Source organism: Ursus arctos, unplaced genomic scaffold, assembly GCF_023065955.2.
Source record: "Ursus arctos isolate Adak ecotype North America unplaced genomic scaffold, UrsArc2.0 scaffold_8, whole genome shotgun sequence".
NCBI classification, from domain to species: Eukaryota; Metazoa; Chordata; class Mammalia; order Carnivora; family Ursidae; genus Ursus; species Ursus arctos.
This window is the reverse complement of record NW_026623100.1, coordinates 47,814,207-47,831,958: the sequence shown is the minus strand read 5'-3', so window position 1 is coordinate 47,831,958 and position 17,752 is coordinate 47,814,207. Positions and strand designations below refer to the sequence as shown.

At 38.3% G+C, this 17,752-nt stretch overlaps 1 protein-coding gene across 6 annotated transcripts in view; it reads left to right on the top strand.

The window, feature by feature from the left end:
- The window catches only part of IMMT (inner membrane mitochondrial protein), a 41,474-nt gene that overhangs the window by 11,024 nt on the left and 12,698 nt on the right, over positions 1–17,752 (top strand). The window contains exons 2-7 of one of the 6 annotated variants that reach the window (XM_026481370.4): positions 4,421–4,494; positions 5,260–5,449; positions 10,330–10,441; positions 12,138–12,239; positions 12,598–12,693; positions 16,116–16,252. In XM_026481370.4, the coding sequence (XP_026337155.2) occupies positions 4,421–4,494; positions 5,260–5,449; positions 10,330–10,441; positions 12,138–12,239; positions 12,598–12,693; positions 16,116–16,252 (711 nt within the window). Of the gene's footprint in view, positions 1–4,420; positions 4,495–5,259; positions 5,450–10,329; positions 10,442–12,101; positions 12,240–12,597; positions 12,702–16,115; positions 16,253–17,752 lie in introns of those variants that run through there. The other 5 variants (XM_026481362.4, XM_048222796.1, XM_048222795.2 and 2 more) reach the window with 5 other exon arrangements.

Below are 17,752 nucleotides of genomic sequence, written 5' to 3'. Positions count from 1 at the left end.
ATCACTTCTTAAATCAGGGTTCATCTTTTTTTTTTTTTTTTTTTTTAGATTTTATTTATTTGAGGGAGCACAAGATTGAGCATGAGGGGGGCGGGAGAAGGGCAGAGGGAAAGGAAGAAACAGACTCCCCATTGAGCAGGGAGCCTGACTCGGGGCTCTATCCCAGGACTCTGAGATCATGACCCTAGCCTAAGGCAGATGCTTAACTGACTGAGCCACCCAGGTGTCCCCAGAGTGCATATTATAATTGATGGTGTGTTGTTTAATTGAAAACATTTTGCTAGCTTAGCTTTCAGTGGGGAAAAAAAAGGAATAGCCAGAAAAATTTTGAAAAATAATAGTACTCAAAGAGAGGACAAGCTCTACCAGATTAAAAGCTAATTCTAAGATGCAGTGGTTAAAACACTGTAGTATTAGTGTAGATCAGTGGAACAAAGTAGGAAATCTAAATGCAGCGAGGCTTTTGGTGTATTTTAAAGGTGGCATTTCAAGTCATTGGAAAAATTATTCAGTCTATGACTTAGGGACAACTGAATAGATTTTGGAAAAAAATAAAGTTGAATCTGTACCTTACACTAATTTCAAAGATTTATATCTTAAAAAAATGAAACTATAATAGTAGAAGACACATGGAAGAATTATTTTATTTTTATTTTATTTTTTTATTTTATTATTATTTTTTAAGATTTTATTTATTTATTTGACAGAGACAGCCAGCGAGAGAGGGCACACAGGCAGGGGGAGTGGGAGAGGAAGCAGCAGACTCCCAGTGGAGGAGCCTGATGTGGAGCTTGATCCCATAATGCCGGGATCACGCCCTGAGCTGAAGGCAGACGCTTAACGACTGTGCCACTTAGGCGCCCCGGAAGAATTATTTTATAATCTGAGGGTGGCTTTCTAAGAATTTGAGAAAACCCAGAAGCCATATAAGTTTGACAGTTTTGACTACATAGAAGTATTTTTTGCATGAACAAAGATAAAAAGCAGATCAGAAACTGAATGAAACATTTGCGATTAGCAGACACATGGCTAATTTCTCTTCGTATATATAGAGAAAAGAATATGAAGATCAGTCTTAATTAAAAGTGGTCAAAACAGAGAAAGACAAATACCATATGATTTCACTTGTGTGTGGAATCTAAAAAACAAATGAATAAACAGTAGAGTCAGACCTATAATACAGACAATGAACTAAAAGGAGGAGGGGGAAGGGCAAAATGGGTGAAGGGGAGTGGGAGGTGGTACAGACTTCCAGTTATGGAATGATTAAGTCACAGGAATAGAAGGTACAGTATGGGGAATATAGTCATTGATATTGTAATAGTGTTGTATGGTGACAGATTGTAGCTGCACTTGGAGTGAGCATAGCATGACAGTTTTTGAATTGCTAGGTATACGTGAAACTAATGTAACATTGTGTGTCACCTATACTCAAAAAAAAAAGTGAAACTGGGTGTAGGGAAACATTAACTAAACAGTTTCCTCCCCCCCAGTGGAATTTGGCTTTTATTTTTATTCTTTTTATTTATTATTATTAACATATAATGTATTATTTGTTTCAGGGCATTCATTAAACAGTTTTATTAATTACCGAGGTGGGGCACAACCAGGGGCAGCGGCAGGCAGAGGGAGAAGCAGGCTCCCTGCTGAGCAAGGAGCCCGATGTGGGATGTGGGACTTGATCCCAGGACCCTGGGATCATGACCTGAGCCGAAGGCAGATGCTTAACCGACTGAGCCACCTAGGCATACCTTTATTTTATTTTAGGAAAAAAGTTCATGTGAACAGCAATAATAAAAATAAAAAGATAATAAAAGTGGGTCAAAGGATATGCTCTGATCATTCATACAAAAGGAAATAACATCGTAAATACATGAAAAGATACTCAGTCATAATAAAGGAAATTGTGATTAAAACTGCACTAAATGTGTGTGTTCGGCAGGCTGTGAGAGAACATACTCTCTTATTACTAGAAGACATTTTGGCTACTTTGGCAATATTTATCAACATTGCAAATTTTACTTTAAGAATTGACCCAAAATGATGTATATTTCCCAGGCAGCGTTATTTATTATAACAAAAATGTAGAATAAACCCCCTGTCCATCAAAAGGGGGCTGGTTAAGTACGTGAAATAACATCCATACAGTGGAATAATGAATCTCCGTAAAACCCACTAGGAAGAGTTCACTTACTGATATAGAAGGATCACAAATACATATTGTTGAATGGACTTCAGTTCAGAACTGGGTGTATATTATGGTATTTGTGTTAAGGGGGTGTTTTGGGAATTCTCTCACAAAATATCTCTGGATATATAAGAAACTGATACAGCATTAGTTGCTTATGGAGAAGGGATCTGAGTGGTTAGGGGACAAAGTTGTGAGGGAGACCACTATATGCAACTAAATCTTTTGAATTTTGATTTTTAAATTTTATGTTTTAATTTTCTTAATACTGGGAACTGTAAACTTACGGTCACATCAGATATATTCTGTCAAGAGAGGGAAGAGGGTGAAGATAAGAGAAAGCAGAAGATGGAAAAAAAAACAGGTTAAAAAATAAATACTGACATAAAATAAGGTATTCTTGAGTTGTAGCGTTAATTTGGTTTTGTACTTCCCAGACTCAGTTTTCCGCTGTTATGTTTGCTGCTTGATATTCCAGTTAGCTGATTATCCACCGTGAACAGTGTCTTAATTTTTGACTTGAATACTTTGTACCTTTGAAAGTATAGAATCTTAAATACAACTTTAATGGTTTCCTAATACTTCTTTTCTAAATCAACAAAATGGAGTTGTTGACATACAAAAATGATGCAGTTCTGTTTAAAATGTCATATAATCCACTTCACAGAACAGTAGGAAAACGTGCTTTTCTGTTAAATGCAGTTGAAAGATGTTGAGAATTCTACACGTAAGATAATAATCAAAATGCTTTTAAAATACCAACTATAGCTTCTTTACATACTGTAAAACATCTAGCTTGTTGTCTTATGCTTTTTTCCCTAAAACATCTAGCTTGTTGTCTTATGCTTTTTTCCTAAATGTGTTAAGATATTAAGGTTTACCTTTAGGCTTAGAGCATAAATTGCAACTGTAATTCTAGAGTAATTTTATGTGGCCTTTGATTATATGATCTAGTTTCTCTGAATTTAAGATATTTCTAAAAGGCAGTTGTGTTTTTCTGATATTCTGTGAATGCAGTTTCATCAAGGAACCCAGAGAATGCGTTTTTCTCCCTTGCCTTGTTGCAGTTTGATTTTCTACTTGGTATAAAGAAGCATGATAGTGATGGCAATAAATTTGAAATTTCAGATTGATTGCTGTGAATGATTTTAAGTTTATCAAAAGCTTCCCCAATAGTATTTTGATAGGTGTTCATTTGTTTTATTTCAGGGATTCACATATCGTAAGAAACATTTGTATTTATGTGCTTTACTTTGATTAAAACAAATTTTGAAGTGTTTGATCATTTGCTTCTGAGTAAAGATAGACTAGTTTCTTGGAAGTATTTACTTGAGCATTTATAATGTTACAATTTTCTTAAAATTTTTGACTTTTGGGGCGCCTGGGTGGCTCAGTCGTTAAGTGTCTTGCTTTCAGCTCAGGTCATGATCTCAGGACCCTAGGATAGAGCCCTGCATCAGGCTCTCTGCTCAGCAGGGGTCTGCTCCTTCCTCTGCCTCCTCCCCCCTACTCATGCTCTCTCTCTTTCAAATAAATAAACAAAATCTTTAAAAAAATTTTTTTGACTTTTAGTTTAAGGCAAACCAAGATGAGCTTTTATTACTTTTTTAAAAAGATTTTATCCCAGGACCCTGAGATCATGACCTGAGCTGAATGCAGCCACTTAACTGACTGAGCCACCCAAGTGCCCCCTAAGATGAACTTTAGATTTAAATGACTGCCTCTAGGAAATGACTGGCCCCATAATTATCTTACAGATGGGAAATTTGGTTTTCTAGATAAATTAAACTAAGACTGGATCTCTCCCGAGTGGATTCATATACATCCTACAACGCAGTGTTCTCTGTGGGTGATTTTTCAGATGTCTAAATTAAGCTTACTAAGTAAAAACAGATATTTTATATTATTTTATTTTTTCTTGCCAATTAAGAAAGCATATGGCAAATTCCAATTGTATCCAAGAAATAACGTAGTGTGTATAACACTTAAAAGTGCTAATTGATCATAATCTGATAATCATTTTTTTAATCTTAAAAATAATCTTATATGAGCCTTGGGGTACTGTTGTTAAGGGTCTATAAGAATGTTTCATGGTAAATTGATTTCTGAAAATAAAATAATTTTTTGTTTAACAAAGACATGTGTAATAAAAATACTACATCTAAGTTACCACCCTAAAAGCTTTCCAGATTCCTTCTCCATTGGTTGTGATGTTTTCTCCTTCCTCTCTAGAGTTGTCTCTGTGGGAAATTTGTCCTCCGTCCATTACGACCATGCCGTAGATACTCAACTTCAGGTGGTTCTAGGTATGTGGTGCGTCTCCCTGTAAACGAGCTTTTAACTGTGTGTAAAGAGATGTGTGTGTATCTGTTCCCATGAATATGGGAATAACTGCTTAAAATCTTTTTTGTTAAGGGGTACATACACTGGAGCTTTGCTGTAATGTTTGGAGCATTATTTATTTGTAGGTGAAAATTTGTTTTGATGCTCCTTTTGATTCTTTTGTAGTTGGATGGCATCCAAGGTAGACAGCCTCCCTCCCCCATGTGCTGTCTTCCATTCTGTGACTAATAGATTTATATCCAGAGCTCAGCATATTGTAATTTTAAAAGTATTTGTTTTACCTGATATTTGTATTTTTGTATTGTCTTTCTTTTGTAAAGGGTTTATTTATAGAAATGTTTTATTAAGGGGAGAGGAGCTTTAAAAGTTAGTGATATTTCTTTTTTTGGATTCAGAGAAAATCTCATGATTGTGAACATCTTGAATTTTTTTTTAACATCTTGAATTTTAACTGTTACAGGGTAGATACTTCATTCTTCCTATTCTAGATATTACTGTACTTAAAAAATATAGTTATCCATAAGTAAATGTTACTTTCTGTTGTAGACATGTTTTAAAACAAATCAAGGAAAGGTAATATGCAGCTGTAGTAATAAACTTGGCTGCTGTGATCTGAATCAGCAGTAGACGGGTAGAGGTTAGGGGTCTCTGAGACTCTTAAATTGGTCTAAGAAGTAGGTATGGGAGAGCCAAGAAATAAAAATGTGTTTCCTGTTTCTTTCACTTAGGTTGTCCCCTGGCAAAATTGCTGGAGCTGGCCTTTTGTTTGTTGGTGGAGGTATCGGTGGCACTATACTGTATGCCAAATGGGATTCCCATTTCCGGGAATGTGTAGAGAAAACCATACCTTACTCAGACAAACTCTTTGAGATGGTTCTTGGTTCCCCACCTTATCCTGTTCCATTGCCAAAGAAGCCGGTAAGAGTTTTAAACAATATTTCAGTTTATCTTACGGAATACTTGTAAAAGCAGGTTGTTTTCATCTTGAAAATATCTTATAATTCAGTAGAACTTGCCAAATGTGTGTTTACTAGTTTCCTTTAACATTAATTTGTAGAGTTGGATTTTTATCCCTTCCGAGTTAAATGTTCTCATTTAGTACCCACTTTTGTGTGGCACATGAGGGTAAATGGGAGAGGCTTCTTGGGCAGAGGTAACTGTGGTGGTCCTGTGGACAGAGGGTGGGCTGTGACAGCCTACACTGCTGCAGCTATTGAGCTCTGACTTCCAATACTAAAAACATAAACATAGGATGGTCATGACACAGAACCCAAGGGGTTATAGTTAGTTGTGGCTCTTTTTAGACCACAAAACAAGGAGTCACAGAATTTTCAGCTATTTACTGCTTGGTTGACAGGAATACCTTCTGGTATTTCTGGAACTTTGTACATATTCAAAGTTTGAACCTTCTCCTTCCCCCCCGGGCTTAAATTTTTTTTTTTCTTAAAGATTTTATTTATTTGACAGAGAGACAGCCAGTGAGAGAGGGAACACAAGCAGGGGGAGTGAGAGAGGAAGAAGTAGGCTCCCAGTGGAGGAGGGAGCCTGATAAGGGGCTCGATCCCAGGACCCTGGGATCATGCCGTGGGCCTAAAGCAGACGCTTAACGACTGAGCCACCCAGGCGCCCTGGGCTTAAAAATTTTTTAAACATCTGAAATAATTGTTCATTCAAACAACCTCTTGAAAAAAAGTTTACAAAAGAGATCATGGATTTTTGCTGATTTGGTCTTTGGTTATTTCTTTATGTTGTGAGGCTAGACATGGCTGATCAGTACTTTCTTAGAAATTGGGTGGACTTATGTTCTTTATTATCTCGCACAGTCTAGAGGTCAGTGCTGTAACAGCGTTAATACTTGGAAAAGCAAGTGTCCTCTGATATCTTCCCCTGACCCAGTCATGCTTTTTCAAAATAGTCTTCCACATCGTTTATTCTTCCATATGAACTTTAAAATCTCTGTGCTGGCCAAGAGAGACAGTTTTGCAGCTTCAGTAGTCAAGGAACAGAATTCTGTGATTAATTCTAAAATCTTGGGTCTGTTTTAACCTACATGACCCAAGAGAAGTCGCTGAGAGCAATTCTAGGAGCATAGAGTAAGGCTGAACAGTTGAGAGTAGTGTTCTGTTCTTGCTTGACATGACTTCAGGTGTCATTCTTTGTAGATTACTTGTTTAACTCTCTTTGAGAGTCATGGCCTCTTCTCATTCCACTTTAGCTATCCTGCTGAACATTTCCACTTGGATTACCTGGCAGGTCCATGTTGCACTATTTCAGAAGTTACACTCTTCCTTTTTGCTTTTTTGTGTTAACAGATAGTACCATGCTGTCCCATAGGTAGGTTAGAATTCTTAGGTTCATCTTCATAGTTGCCTATATTTTGTTAGCTATCATATCTTATTTAATCTCTGATATTTATCTTTTTCTTGGATTATAACTGTCATCCCATTTCTGACCTTTATCACTTCATATCCAAACTAGACCTGTTTTTTCCTGCCCCCCAAGACTTTCCTCCCAGTCTCCACCCCTGAGATCTCTCCTCCTACCATAGTCTAGGCCTTCCTCATATCAGTACCAGAGAATCTTCTGAAATAAGTGCTATCACATTTTTGTATTTTCATGATATCACTTATCAGTAACTTTTATATATTTATAATCAATTGAAAGAAGACTGCAGAATGTACAAACTAGAGAGACTGTAGACATTGTTTCATGTTCTAAATAAGGAGAGTAAAGCCAGGAGTAGTTAAAAGTTAACCTAGGAGGTAGCCATTTGTTCCTTTATTCTGTAGTTTATGGTTTTTGCTGGTTTTTAGGTTGACATTTAACACACTTGGCAATCTGGCTTTTATTTACCTTTCCAGCCTTATCTTTGAATGGTCCTGCACATAAATCCTTAACTTCATGCCAGTTTACCTTACAAATAAGCCTTGTGCTTTCCACTCATTTATTCAGCAAATGTCGATCAAGTGATTTTTACATACCAGACAGTGTTTCGAGGGCCTGTGTTAAAGCAGAGAGCTAAGCAGAGATCGCTTCCACTTGCACGACTTTTCCCTCGGTGGGCGCGTACCCAGAGTGGCTTCCTTGCTTTTGCCTACTAATGTTCTCTTCAAGACCTACGTCCTTCACTACATCCACCAAAGTGTATTTTCTCACCTCTGAATTACAGTAGGAGTTAGTGTTTTTATTTTTAAATTTTTACCATTTATTCATTCTCTGCTCTTGTGCATTGTTACCAGCTTGTTGGTTTTAGAAACGATGCATTTTATTTCATGATAATCCTTTTGGTGTCAAATGATTATTTATGCATAGATAATAAATATTGAGAGAAGACAAACTTAAGATCTTTTTGATGGACATGGACTAAGACCTGCCTAAATGGAGACAAATATTATGTTTCTGGATAGGATTTAATATCCTAAAAATGTCATTTTTCTCAAATATATGCATTTCTCTCAAATTTCCCTTAAATTTGTATGTATTTGACAGAAATGACATTTGTGTACACACACATACACACACCATATACACGTATACCTAATAAGAATTCTAATGGATTTTTTTAGAGGTTGAAGAATCAGATGAGATTTTAAAATTCACATGAAAGGATAAATAATGTACTAAACTAGCCAAGAACATTTCAAAACAGTGCTGAGTTGGGGAGGGGTCAGGGGACACTTGCTTTTCCAGGTCATTGACTTTGTCATAATCCTACTTTAATAGGACAATAAGGTTTTGGCACAGGATTAGAAATTAGAGGAATAGAACAACTTTGTCTAGGAAAGTAGGTCTTATTTATACACAGACACACATACACGCACATTTCTTGTGAGAGTATGAGTTGCTAGAACCTTATGTGAAAGCCGATCTGTTAATAGCTGCTAAAAATATATAATCTCTTTGACCCGGCACTTCCTCTTTTGGCAAACTGTCCTATAGATACCACACTACAGTGCTTTTCAGTTACATGGACAAGGATTTTTTTTTTTTTTTAAAGATTTTATTTATTTGACAGAGACACAGTGAGAGAGGGAACACAAGCAGGGGGAGTGGGAGAGGGAGAAGCAGGCTTCCCACTGAGCAGGGAGCCTGATGCGGGGCTCCATCCCAGGACCCTGGGATCATGACCTGAGCCAAAGGCAGATGCTTAATGACTGAGCCACCCAAGCACCCCGGATTTTTTTTTTTTGTAAGATTTTATTTATTTATTTGTCAGAGAGTGAGAGAGAGCACACACAACAAGTAGGGGGAGCGGCAGGCAGAGGGAGAAACAGGCTCCCCACTGAGCAAGGAGCTCAATGGAGGGCTTGAGCCCATGACCCTGAGACCATGACCTGAGCTGAAGGCAGATGCTTAACCGACTGAGCCACCCAGGTGCCCTGGACAAGGATGTTTAATGACAAAAAAAAGCAGGAAACAGCTTGAATGTCCAAAAATAGAATGATTGATAAAATTGTGGGGTTTGCAGATTCATTAAGTTATGCAATTAAATTTGGATGCTATGCAACTAAAAATAATTTCTTAACCTGGGAGAGAATGTCCATGGTAGATTATTAAATGAAAACAAAACCAAGAACTGAGTTACATGGTAATTTGTATAATATAACCCTATTTTGGTTTGTTTAAAAAAATGAAAAATTGGGGCGCCTGGGTGGCACAGCGGTTAAGCGTCTGCCTTCGGCTCAGGGCGTGATCCCGGCGATCTGGGATCGAGCCCCACATCAGGCTCCTCCACTATGAGCCTGCTTCTTCCTCTCCCACTCCCCCTGCTTGTGTTCCCTCTCTCTCTGGCTGTCTCTATCTCTGTCGAATAAATAAATAAAAAATCTTTAAAAAAAAAATGAAAAATTGTATATGTATATATACCTGAGCTTACGCTCAGGGGTGGAAGGATAGATTTCAGACTATTGGCAGTGGCTACCTGCAAGTGCCGGAAGGGAAGAAGAGCAGTCAAGAGGCAAAATAAAACCATTAATATGTCTTGATATTATTTTGCTTGTTAATAGTGAGCATATATTTCATGATTTAAATGATAAAATTTTACTAAAAGAAAATGCACGTCTTTCTAATTTCTGGTAGTGACAAAGTTCAGAACTATTTCTATTATATTTGAGTAGTCTTTGAGATATCTGAATCACATTGCCAAGTTCTTGCAAAAAAAAAAAAAAAGGGACATCACAGGTGGTGAATGAAAATGTTTCTGTTACTCAGTAATTTTTGCCAGCACATCATATGGCAGTCCTGTTAATGAACAGGGTCTTAAACTTTGGAAGCAGATGGCAACTGAGAAAAAGAAACTCAGGCGTTACAGTAGGATTGTGTTTTTTAGTGTGCAGTTGCATGAATCTGGGTGATTAAAGAAAAAAAACTAACATTCGGTTTTACTCGGAGCCTCTGAAAATTATTTGTTTCTAACTGAATGTATACACAAGGCAACAAAACTTGATTTAGAAAGCAAATGGAAATGGTCTTTTTGGTGTTGTATATATTTAAAAAAAATGGTGTTTAAAGGGAAGGCTCTGCATCATCTACTTTATTATTTATGAGTTGCTCTAAGAGAAGCCTTTGTTACTATGAAAATTGGGCCAGTCACAAAGTTTCTGGGATGCATTTTTCTAAAATGAAGACTTCTCTTACCTTACTGTGGTTTAATAAGATAGATAATATTGTGAAGTGTTAACTTTATATGAAAAGCCTGATATACTTGACTTTTGAAATAATACAAGTTACTGTATGCTGCCTTTAAAAAAAAAAAACCAGTATTATATCTGAAATGTTACATGTTTTTTATTTCCAAGATTCAGTCTGGTCCACTAAAAATCTCTAGTGTATCAGAGGTAATGAAAGAATCTAAACAGCCTGCCTCACAACTCCAAAAACAGAAGGGAGACACTCCAGCTTCAACAACAGGTACCTATACTTAGAATTAGCTCTTAAAAAATTGTAGGTAAATGAATTGTTGTAATGTATTTGTATCCAGGGTCAAGAGGGGGCTGCTACCCCATGAAGCACTCTTCTGGTCCCTAGTTCTCACCAGGGAAGGAGTGTTTACACCTATCATTTGACACTCATTTCAGGAGTTGAGTGGGATATGGAATTGGATTTTATTGTGAATAGCTACTGAGTGAGGATAATGGCAAGAATTGTCTTACCACTAACACTTTTTCTTTGTATTTTTCCCCTCTGACTCCTAGCCTTTCTCCTCGCCTCTTAGTGATCTAGCTGTGGTCTGGGGAATTTTTTTCCCCATTCATGGTTTGCCAGTAATTCTATCCCAATTTATGGCACTTATCTAACTCTAACCTACTCAGTAAACATTTCAGCTTCTGTGTTTCTCCTTAGTCACTTCTGTCCTTGATTAAACCTCTAGACTTTGTTTCAGCAGATATTCACTGATTGTCTACTATGTGCCAAACATTCTTCTAGGCACTGGGGCTGTAGCAGTGAACAAAATCGTACAAACAAACACAAACTCTGCAAATATTTCTTAGTGGGATAAGGGTAGCAAGATCATGTATAAATATATGTAAAGTGTATAGGATGTGTTGGGGGGAATATTGCAATTTAAAATGGAGTGGGTAAGGAAAGTCTCACCTGGAAGATGTCATTTGAGCAAAGACTAGAAAGCGGTGAGGGATTAAGGCATGTATAAAAGGCTGGTGGGGAGAAAAGCATCCCAAGCAGAGGGATTAGCTAGTGCTAAGGCTTGGTATATTTAACTAGTAAGGAGCACATGGAGCTGGGGTGGAAGAAGAACAGTAGAAAATGAGGTCGCGAGGAAGCAGGAAGCCTGTGTGTGGCCTACAAGCATTTATAATGTTAATAAGCTTCATATTCTGAATGGGGTAGGAAGGTGTTAGGAGGGTTCTGAGCCAAGGGATCAATATCTGACTTTTATTTTAATAAAATCAGTGGCTCTTGCGGAGAGTAGGTAAAGGGACCAAGAGAAGAGCAGGGAGACCAGTTAATAGGCCTTGCAGTAATCCAGCTTCATCTCTTAAATGGGACTTCAGTGTAAGTTTTTTGCTCTATTATGTTGTTCTTTTTTTCTCCTCTATCTTACCTCTAGAATTACTCATTTTCTTTTCCAGCACTTCTTTATAAGCTCTTGGTTTTCTTCAGCCTTCCTTTCCTCTTTTATGTTTAAAACTGTCATACTGTTCTTGCTTACACGTCGTCTTTCATCTCTACACTGTTCAAAGCAGTTAAAACATATCTTTCAGTTACTTGTCTACCTTCTTCATTACAGGCCCCTTTTTCCTTTGTTACTACTTTTCCATGTTAGGTAAATGTTATGCCCACTTCTCATACATTAAGATTTAATACCATTTAGTACTGTTACCAGAACGACTACCTGAGAATGGTGGTGCTTAAAATGCAAGTGGGTGCTGACGAGACTCCTTTCTCTTGTGTTTTTCCCACCATTGTCCATCTTGCGTGGGTGTGGGACAGGGCCATAGTTTGTGTCTGCCAGGAGTCAGATGTGAAGTGGGTGCTAGCTGTAGTCGATAACTGTGCTTCTGTGTGCACCCGGGAAGCTCTAAATACCATGAGTAACGTATGTTTGTAGGACCTACAGAGGCAGCTCAAATTATTTCTGCGGCAGGTGATACACCGTCAGTCCCAGCCCCTGCGGTTCAGCATGAGGAGTCTGTAAAAACCGAGCACCCTGGAATTGGCGAAGGGCAGCCTAAGCCTGCAGCTTCAGGTAGTTATTTATGTTTGTGGCTTTATAAACGACTTGCTCAGCAGAACTATTGAATGCCTAGGCAACCTCTAGACAGTATGCAAGTACCCACTTACACAGGTTTTATTTGCAGACTTGCTTAGGGAATTTTTTTAAATTTCAGAGTCTGAATAAATCTCTGAAAGCAAGGGGTTTAAGAGCTGATCCCTTATTTCTTCATGTTGGAATCATTGACTGATGATGTGGTTTTAGAATCCTAATGACAAAAATGTCTTCAGTTGATAGAGCTGGCAAGTACAAACGATGGTGTTTTTATCCCTCTGAGCTATTGAAATTTTGTGCTGAAATTTGATTTCCTCTTATTTACTTTTGCTGCAAGAGGAAGCATCCTCAACTTCTGTACGGGAGCGGCCGCCCGAAGAAGTTGCAGCTCGCCTTGCACAACAGGAAAAGCAAGAACAAGTTAAGATTGAGTGTATGTAAACCAGACGGCTTCTTAAGCACTTTGGGTCATCTCCATCGGTTGCTGTCTTCTTCAGCCATCAGCACACGTTTCTCATCCATCAGCTAGTTTGGTTTCTTTAGTGGCATTTGTCTATGTACCACCTTTATTTCATCGTTTGTATTCTTTCCGTTTAAACTTCTTTTACCTGGGTAACAAAGGCTGTTCTTACTGTGCAGTTGGAGAAAATTGTGAATAATACTTGTACTTAATCCATTTGTGTTTATTAGGGTTCGTGCAAAGATTCTTTGTATTCTGTGGAACATAAATTGTTTATGTTTTGGTAACTTCCCTGAGAGTCTTTTCATTGTTTAACTCATAAATGTATTTGTGCAGGTCAAAATGGCCTCTGCTCTGGTTTATTACCAGCCTCTGGACTCTCTCGAGAAGCCCCCTTATCTGACATTGGTGGGGGGCGGAATGTTCTATACATGGCTGGTTTCCAGCTAACTGAAGCAAATTCCTTTTAAGTTTCGAGTTTATGTTAAACTTTTTGACAATTTTAGAAAAAGATATTAGATACCTAAAAATGTATTTTGCCGTCTTAAACAAGGCCCGGGGAGCATCATTGATTGTACTGGGCAGTATAGTGATATCTCTGGAGGTAGGGGATATGTAGCTTTTTTTTTTTTTTTTTTAAAGATTTTATTTATTTATTTGATAGAGATAGAGACAGCCAGCGAGAGAGGGAACACAAGCAGGGGGAGTGGGAGAGGAAGAAGCAGGCTCATAGCGGAGGAGCCTGATGTGGGGCTCTATCCCACAACGCCGGGATCACGCCCTGAGCTGAAGGCAGACGCTTAACCGCTGTGCCACCCAGGCGCCCCGGATATGTAGCTTTTTGCTGGCCTGAGAGATGTTTGTTTTAAAATCTTATGGCAGCTGTTTATGTAGGTTTTTGTTTTTTGTTTCTCCCATGTCTTATTTCTGCTTGTCTGTCTTGAGTGGCCTATTTCCCTTCTCATGCTTTGGTTCTGCCTACTCTTGAGGAGGCAGGTTTGTTGGAATTTTGTTAAGAGTAGAAGGGACAGAAGAGCATAGGTGCAGGGCTTTAGTTTGGCTACTTGGATTTTGTTTTTGGGGTTTTTTTGTGTTCTTCTGAGTTCTTGGCCATGGTTACAAATAATTGGGAATGTTGAATGAAGACTTCTAAATAAGTGAAATATTTCTATACTTTTTCCCACTTCCTAATTTTTCCTGAATTCTCTACTACAGCAAATCAAGATCAGTTTTTTAATTCATATTTTTTTTAATTTTTCACTTTTGCCCTTTTATTATGTAGATGCCTTGAAGTAAGTTGTACATTTAAGACAATGATGTCTGCTGTTTCATCATGCTCCCTTTTTTTTTTTTTGGCCCGGTTCTTATCTTTCATTTTGGGCAACGTGAAAATTACAAGGATTTTGTCTATCACCTCTTAGTTTTCTCCCAAGCTTTACTTTTAAAATGTGTGCGTTTGTAATTCTTATCAATAATCAAAGCACCAAGGGCACCTGGGTGACTGCCTTTAGCTCAGGTCATGATCCCAGGCTCCCTTGCTCAGCGGGGAGTCTGCTTCTTCCTCTGCCGCTCCCCCTGCTCGTGCTCTCTCACTCACTCTCTCTCAAATATAAAATCTTAAAAAACAACAACAACACAGAATTAACAAGTGGAATTACATCAAACTGAAAAGCTTTTTACAGCAAAAGAAACAACTAACAAAGCAAAAAGGCACCCTGTGAAATAGGAGAGACTATTTGCAAACCGTATGTCTGATAAGGCGTTAATACCCAAAATATATATGGAACTCCTACAACTGAAGAGCCAAAACAAAACAAGAAAGAAAGAAAGAGGAGGGAATGGAGGAATCAAAGTATGGTGAATAGACCTGAAGAAGACTTTGAGCCTATGGGCCACTGTGAAGTGGTTTACTGTTATCTATGCTCTCATGTGCCCCCCCCCCCCCCGTTAACTCATGCATGTTCCCTCCCTGCCTCTTTTTCTCTTCATATCCCTCTCTTCATACCTCCTGTGTCTTCAGGTGAACCTCAGTCTCCCATTCATGGTGTGGTATTTTCTCATCATCACCTTTCTCCTTTTATCTTTGTTGCACAGGTACCACAGGTGGTTCGTAGGTTCCATTTGTTCATCTCTAGCTTATGCTTCTTTTGCTCAAAATCACCTGTTTTTGTTTTATGTGCCAAATATATTTTCCCTTTTTTAATCATCTGATATGTGATAAATTAGGCTTGCTTTCTTCAGTTCACCATTTTGCCATTTTAGTATTATATCTGGAATCATCCCTTGCTTTATTTTTTTAAGATTAGGTTTCTTTTTTTTTTTTAAAGATTTTATTTATTTATTCGACAGAGATAGAGACAGCCAGCGAGAGAGGGAACACAAGCAGGGGGAGTGGGAGAGGAAGAAGCAGGCTCATAGCGGAGGAGCCTGATGTGGGGCTCCATCCCATAATGCCGGGATCACGCCCTGAGCTGAGGGCAGACGCTTAACCGCTGTGCCACCCAGGCGCCCCAGGTTTCTTTTTGATTCCTGAAGCAGCATATAGAAATGTGGTCTTAGTAGGTTGTAGCCTCTTGGGTATCTGGCTGTTTCTTGAGTTCTCTTATGGAAAAACACTGTCCCTTCCCAAACTACCTTTTCGTTTTTGTTGCCATTATCGTTTCTTTCTTTTGTCTGTCTGTTATCTCCTTATATTTTGGTGATAAGAGTTGCTATGAGTATCCCTTCATGCTGAGGAGATGAAATGGGCACCTCTTTTTCCCTGGGGACCTATAGGATCGTTTAAACTGAAAAATGCTGGTGGTTATCACTGAATTTATAGCCTCTAGTAGCTAAAAGGGGCTAACAGTGCCTTAAACTTTGTTCCTCCCGTTTGAAGTATATGCTAGCCTTCTTCTTTTTTTTTTTTTTTTTAAAGATTTTATTTATTTATTCGACAGACAGCCAGCGAGAGAGGGAACACAAGCAGGGGGAGTGGGAGAGGAAGAAGCAGGCTCATAGTGGAAGAGCCTGATGTGGGGCTCGATCCCACAACGCCGGGATCACGCCCTGAGCTGAAGGCAGACGTTTAACCGCTGTGCCACCCAGGCGCCCCTATGCTAGCCTTCTTTAAGCAATTTTTTTGTCTTAAAAACGCAAAACTTTTTATTTAGAAAAAATTCAGTTGTATATAAAAGTAAAAATAATATAATGAACCTTCATAGGTCTGTCTACCAGATTTAGTAATTACTAACATTTACCATACTTTCAAATGAAACTGATTCTCTAAATCTGTATGCTTTTGTGTTTTACATTTTTGAGGAAATGCAAAGGAAGACTCAGGAGAAGAAGGGAAGTTTACAATAAAGTGATTTAGGAGGGAGGGATTTGTTTTTTAACTGTTCTGTGTGTTTCAGCTGTGGCCAGGACCTTAGAAGATGCTCTGAGCCAAGCTGCTCACATCACTCAACAGGCCATTCTGGCTCAGAATGCTGCGGTGCAGGCTGTCAATGCGCACTCCAACATCCTGAAAGCAGCCATGGACAATTCGGAGGTGAGCCAAAGAATGGGCAGACATGGAGTATTTAAGACTGGTGTCTTCCTTCTAATACGGGCTTTCTCCTACTAAGTGAAGACTATCTAGAGTAATTGTTTTTTTCATAAACAAGGCAGGAAAAATCTTTACATGTTGTTTTTAATGAGTTTCATATAGTGCTTTATCTCACAACAATGATATGGTACAAGAATTAGTTCATATTTGCTTTCATAACTTAATAGTGCTTGAATATTATTTGTCATTCATTTTTTTTGCTTTAAAATTGCCAACCATTTTTAATTTCTTTAATTTTTTAATTTTAATTAAAAATTTTTTTTGCCAATCATTTTTTGAAATAAACTTTTTAAGATACTTTTAGATTGACACACAGTTATAAGAAATAATACAAGGGATGCTTGGGTGGCTCAGTTGGTTAAGCATTTTCTCTTGATTTCTCTGGATCTCAGGGTCACGAGATCCAGCATGGAGCCCCACCTCTGGCTCTGAGCTGGGCATGGAGCCAGCCTGTTTAAGAGTCTCCCTTTCCCTCTGCCTGTGCCCACCCCCCACCCCGCCTCTCACATTCTTTCTCTCTCTAAAAAAAAAAAAAAAGAACTCCCTTGTACCTCCAGATACCAGCTATTTTATTATTTTTATTTGTTTGTTTGTTGGGTGTGGAGCCCAGCACAGGGGTTGAACTCATGACCCTGAGATCAAGAGTCGGATGCTTAACCGACTGAGCCACCCAGGTGCCCCAAAAACAGTTATTTTAAATGCTTATGTTGATTATTATTTAACTTATATTGAGCACATCAGAGAATTTAGTTATTGATTTAAAACGGTAGTACTGGGACTTAATAAATTTTTTTTTTTTTAAAGATTTTATTTATTTAGTTGACAGAGATAGAGACAGCCAGCGAGAGAGGGAACACAAGCAGGGGGAGTGGGAGAGGAAGAAGCAGGCTCATAGTGGAAGAGCCTGATGTGGGACTCGATCCCATAACGCCGGGATCACGCCCTGAACCGAAGGCAGACGCTTAACCGCTGTGCCACCCAGGCGCCCCAATAAATTTTTTTAAGAATTACATTCAGGTATAAAAATATATCTAGACACCAAGTCATTTAAAGAGTAAAAATAAATAAACTGTGAATCTCAGGGATCAGGATCTTGCGTGATAAGTAAAATTACTTTGCCACTAAAACTGTGTGCTTTTTACAAAATTTAAACACACTTCACATTGTTTTAGTCCTACGCTCATACATCACAAAAAAGTGAATTAGAGCTCTGATGTAAACAGCTAGAAATTACGACCTTTAAAAAAACTTAAAGAAAATTCTGGTTTATTCAGTGTCCAGAAAAAAAATTTAAATTTCAGTCAGAGTTCGGTCAGGAAAGTGGAAACCACACAGAGAATACTTAATAGCCTTCCCACACCTGTATAACCAAAATATTAAGTTGTAGGATATCAGGAATTTGGGTTCAAACCAAAGTAGACTGGTATGTTTGAGAAGGACACT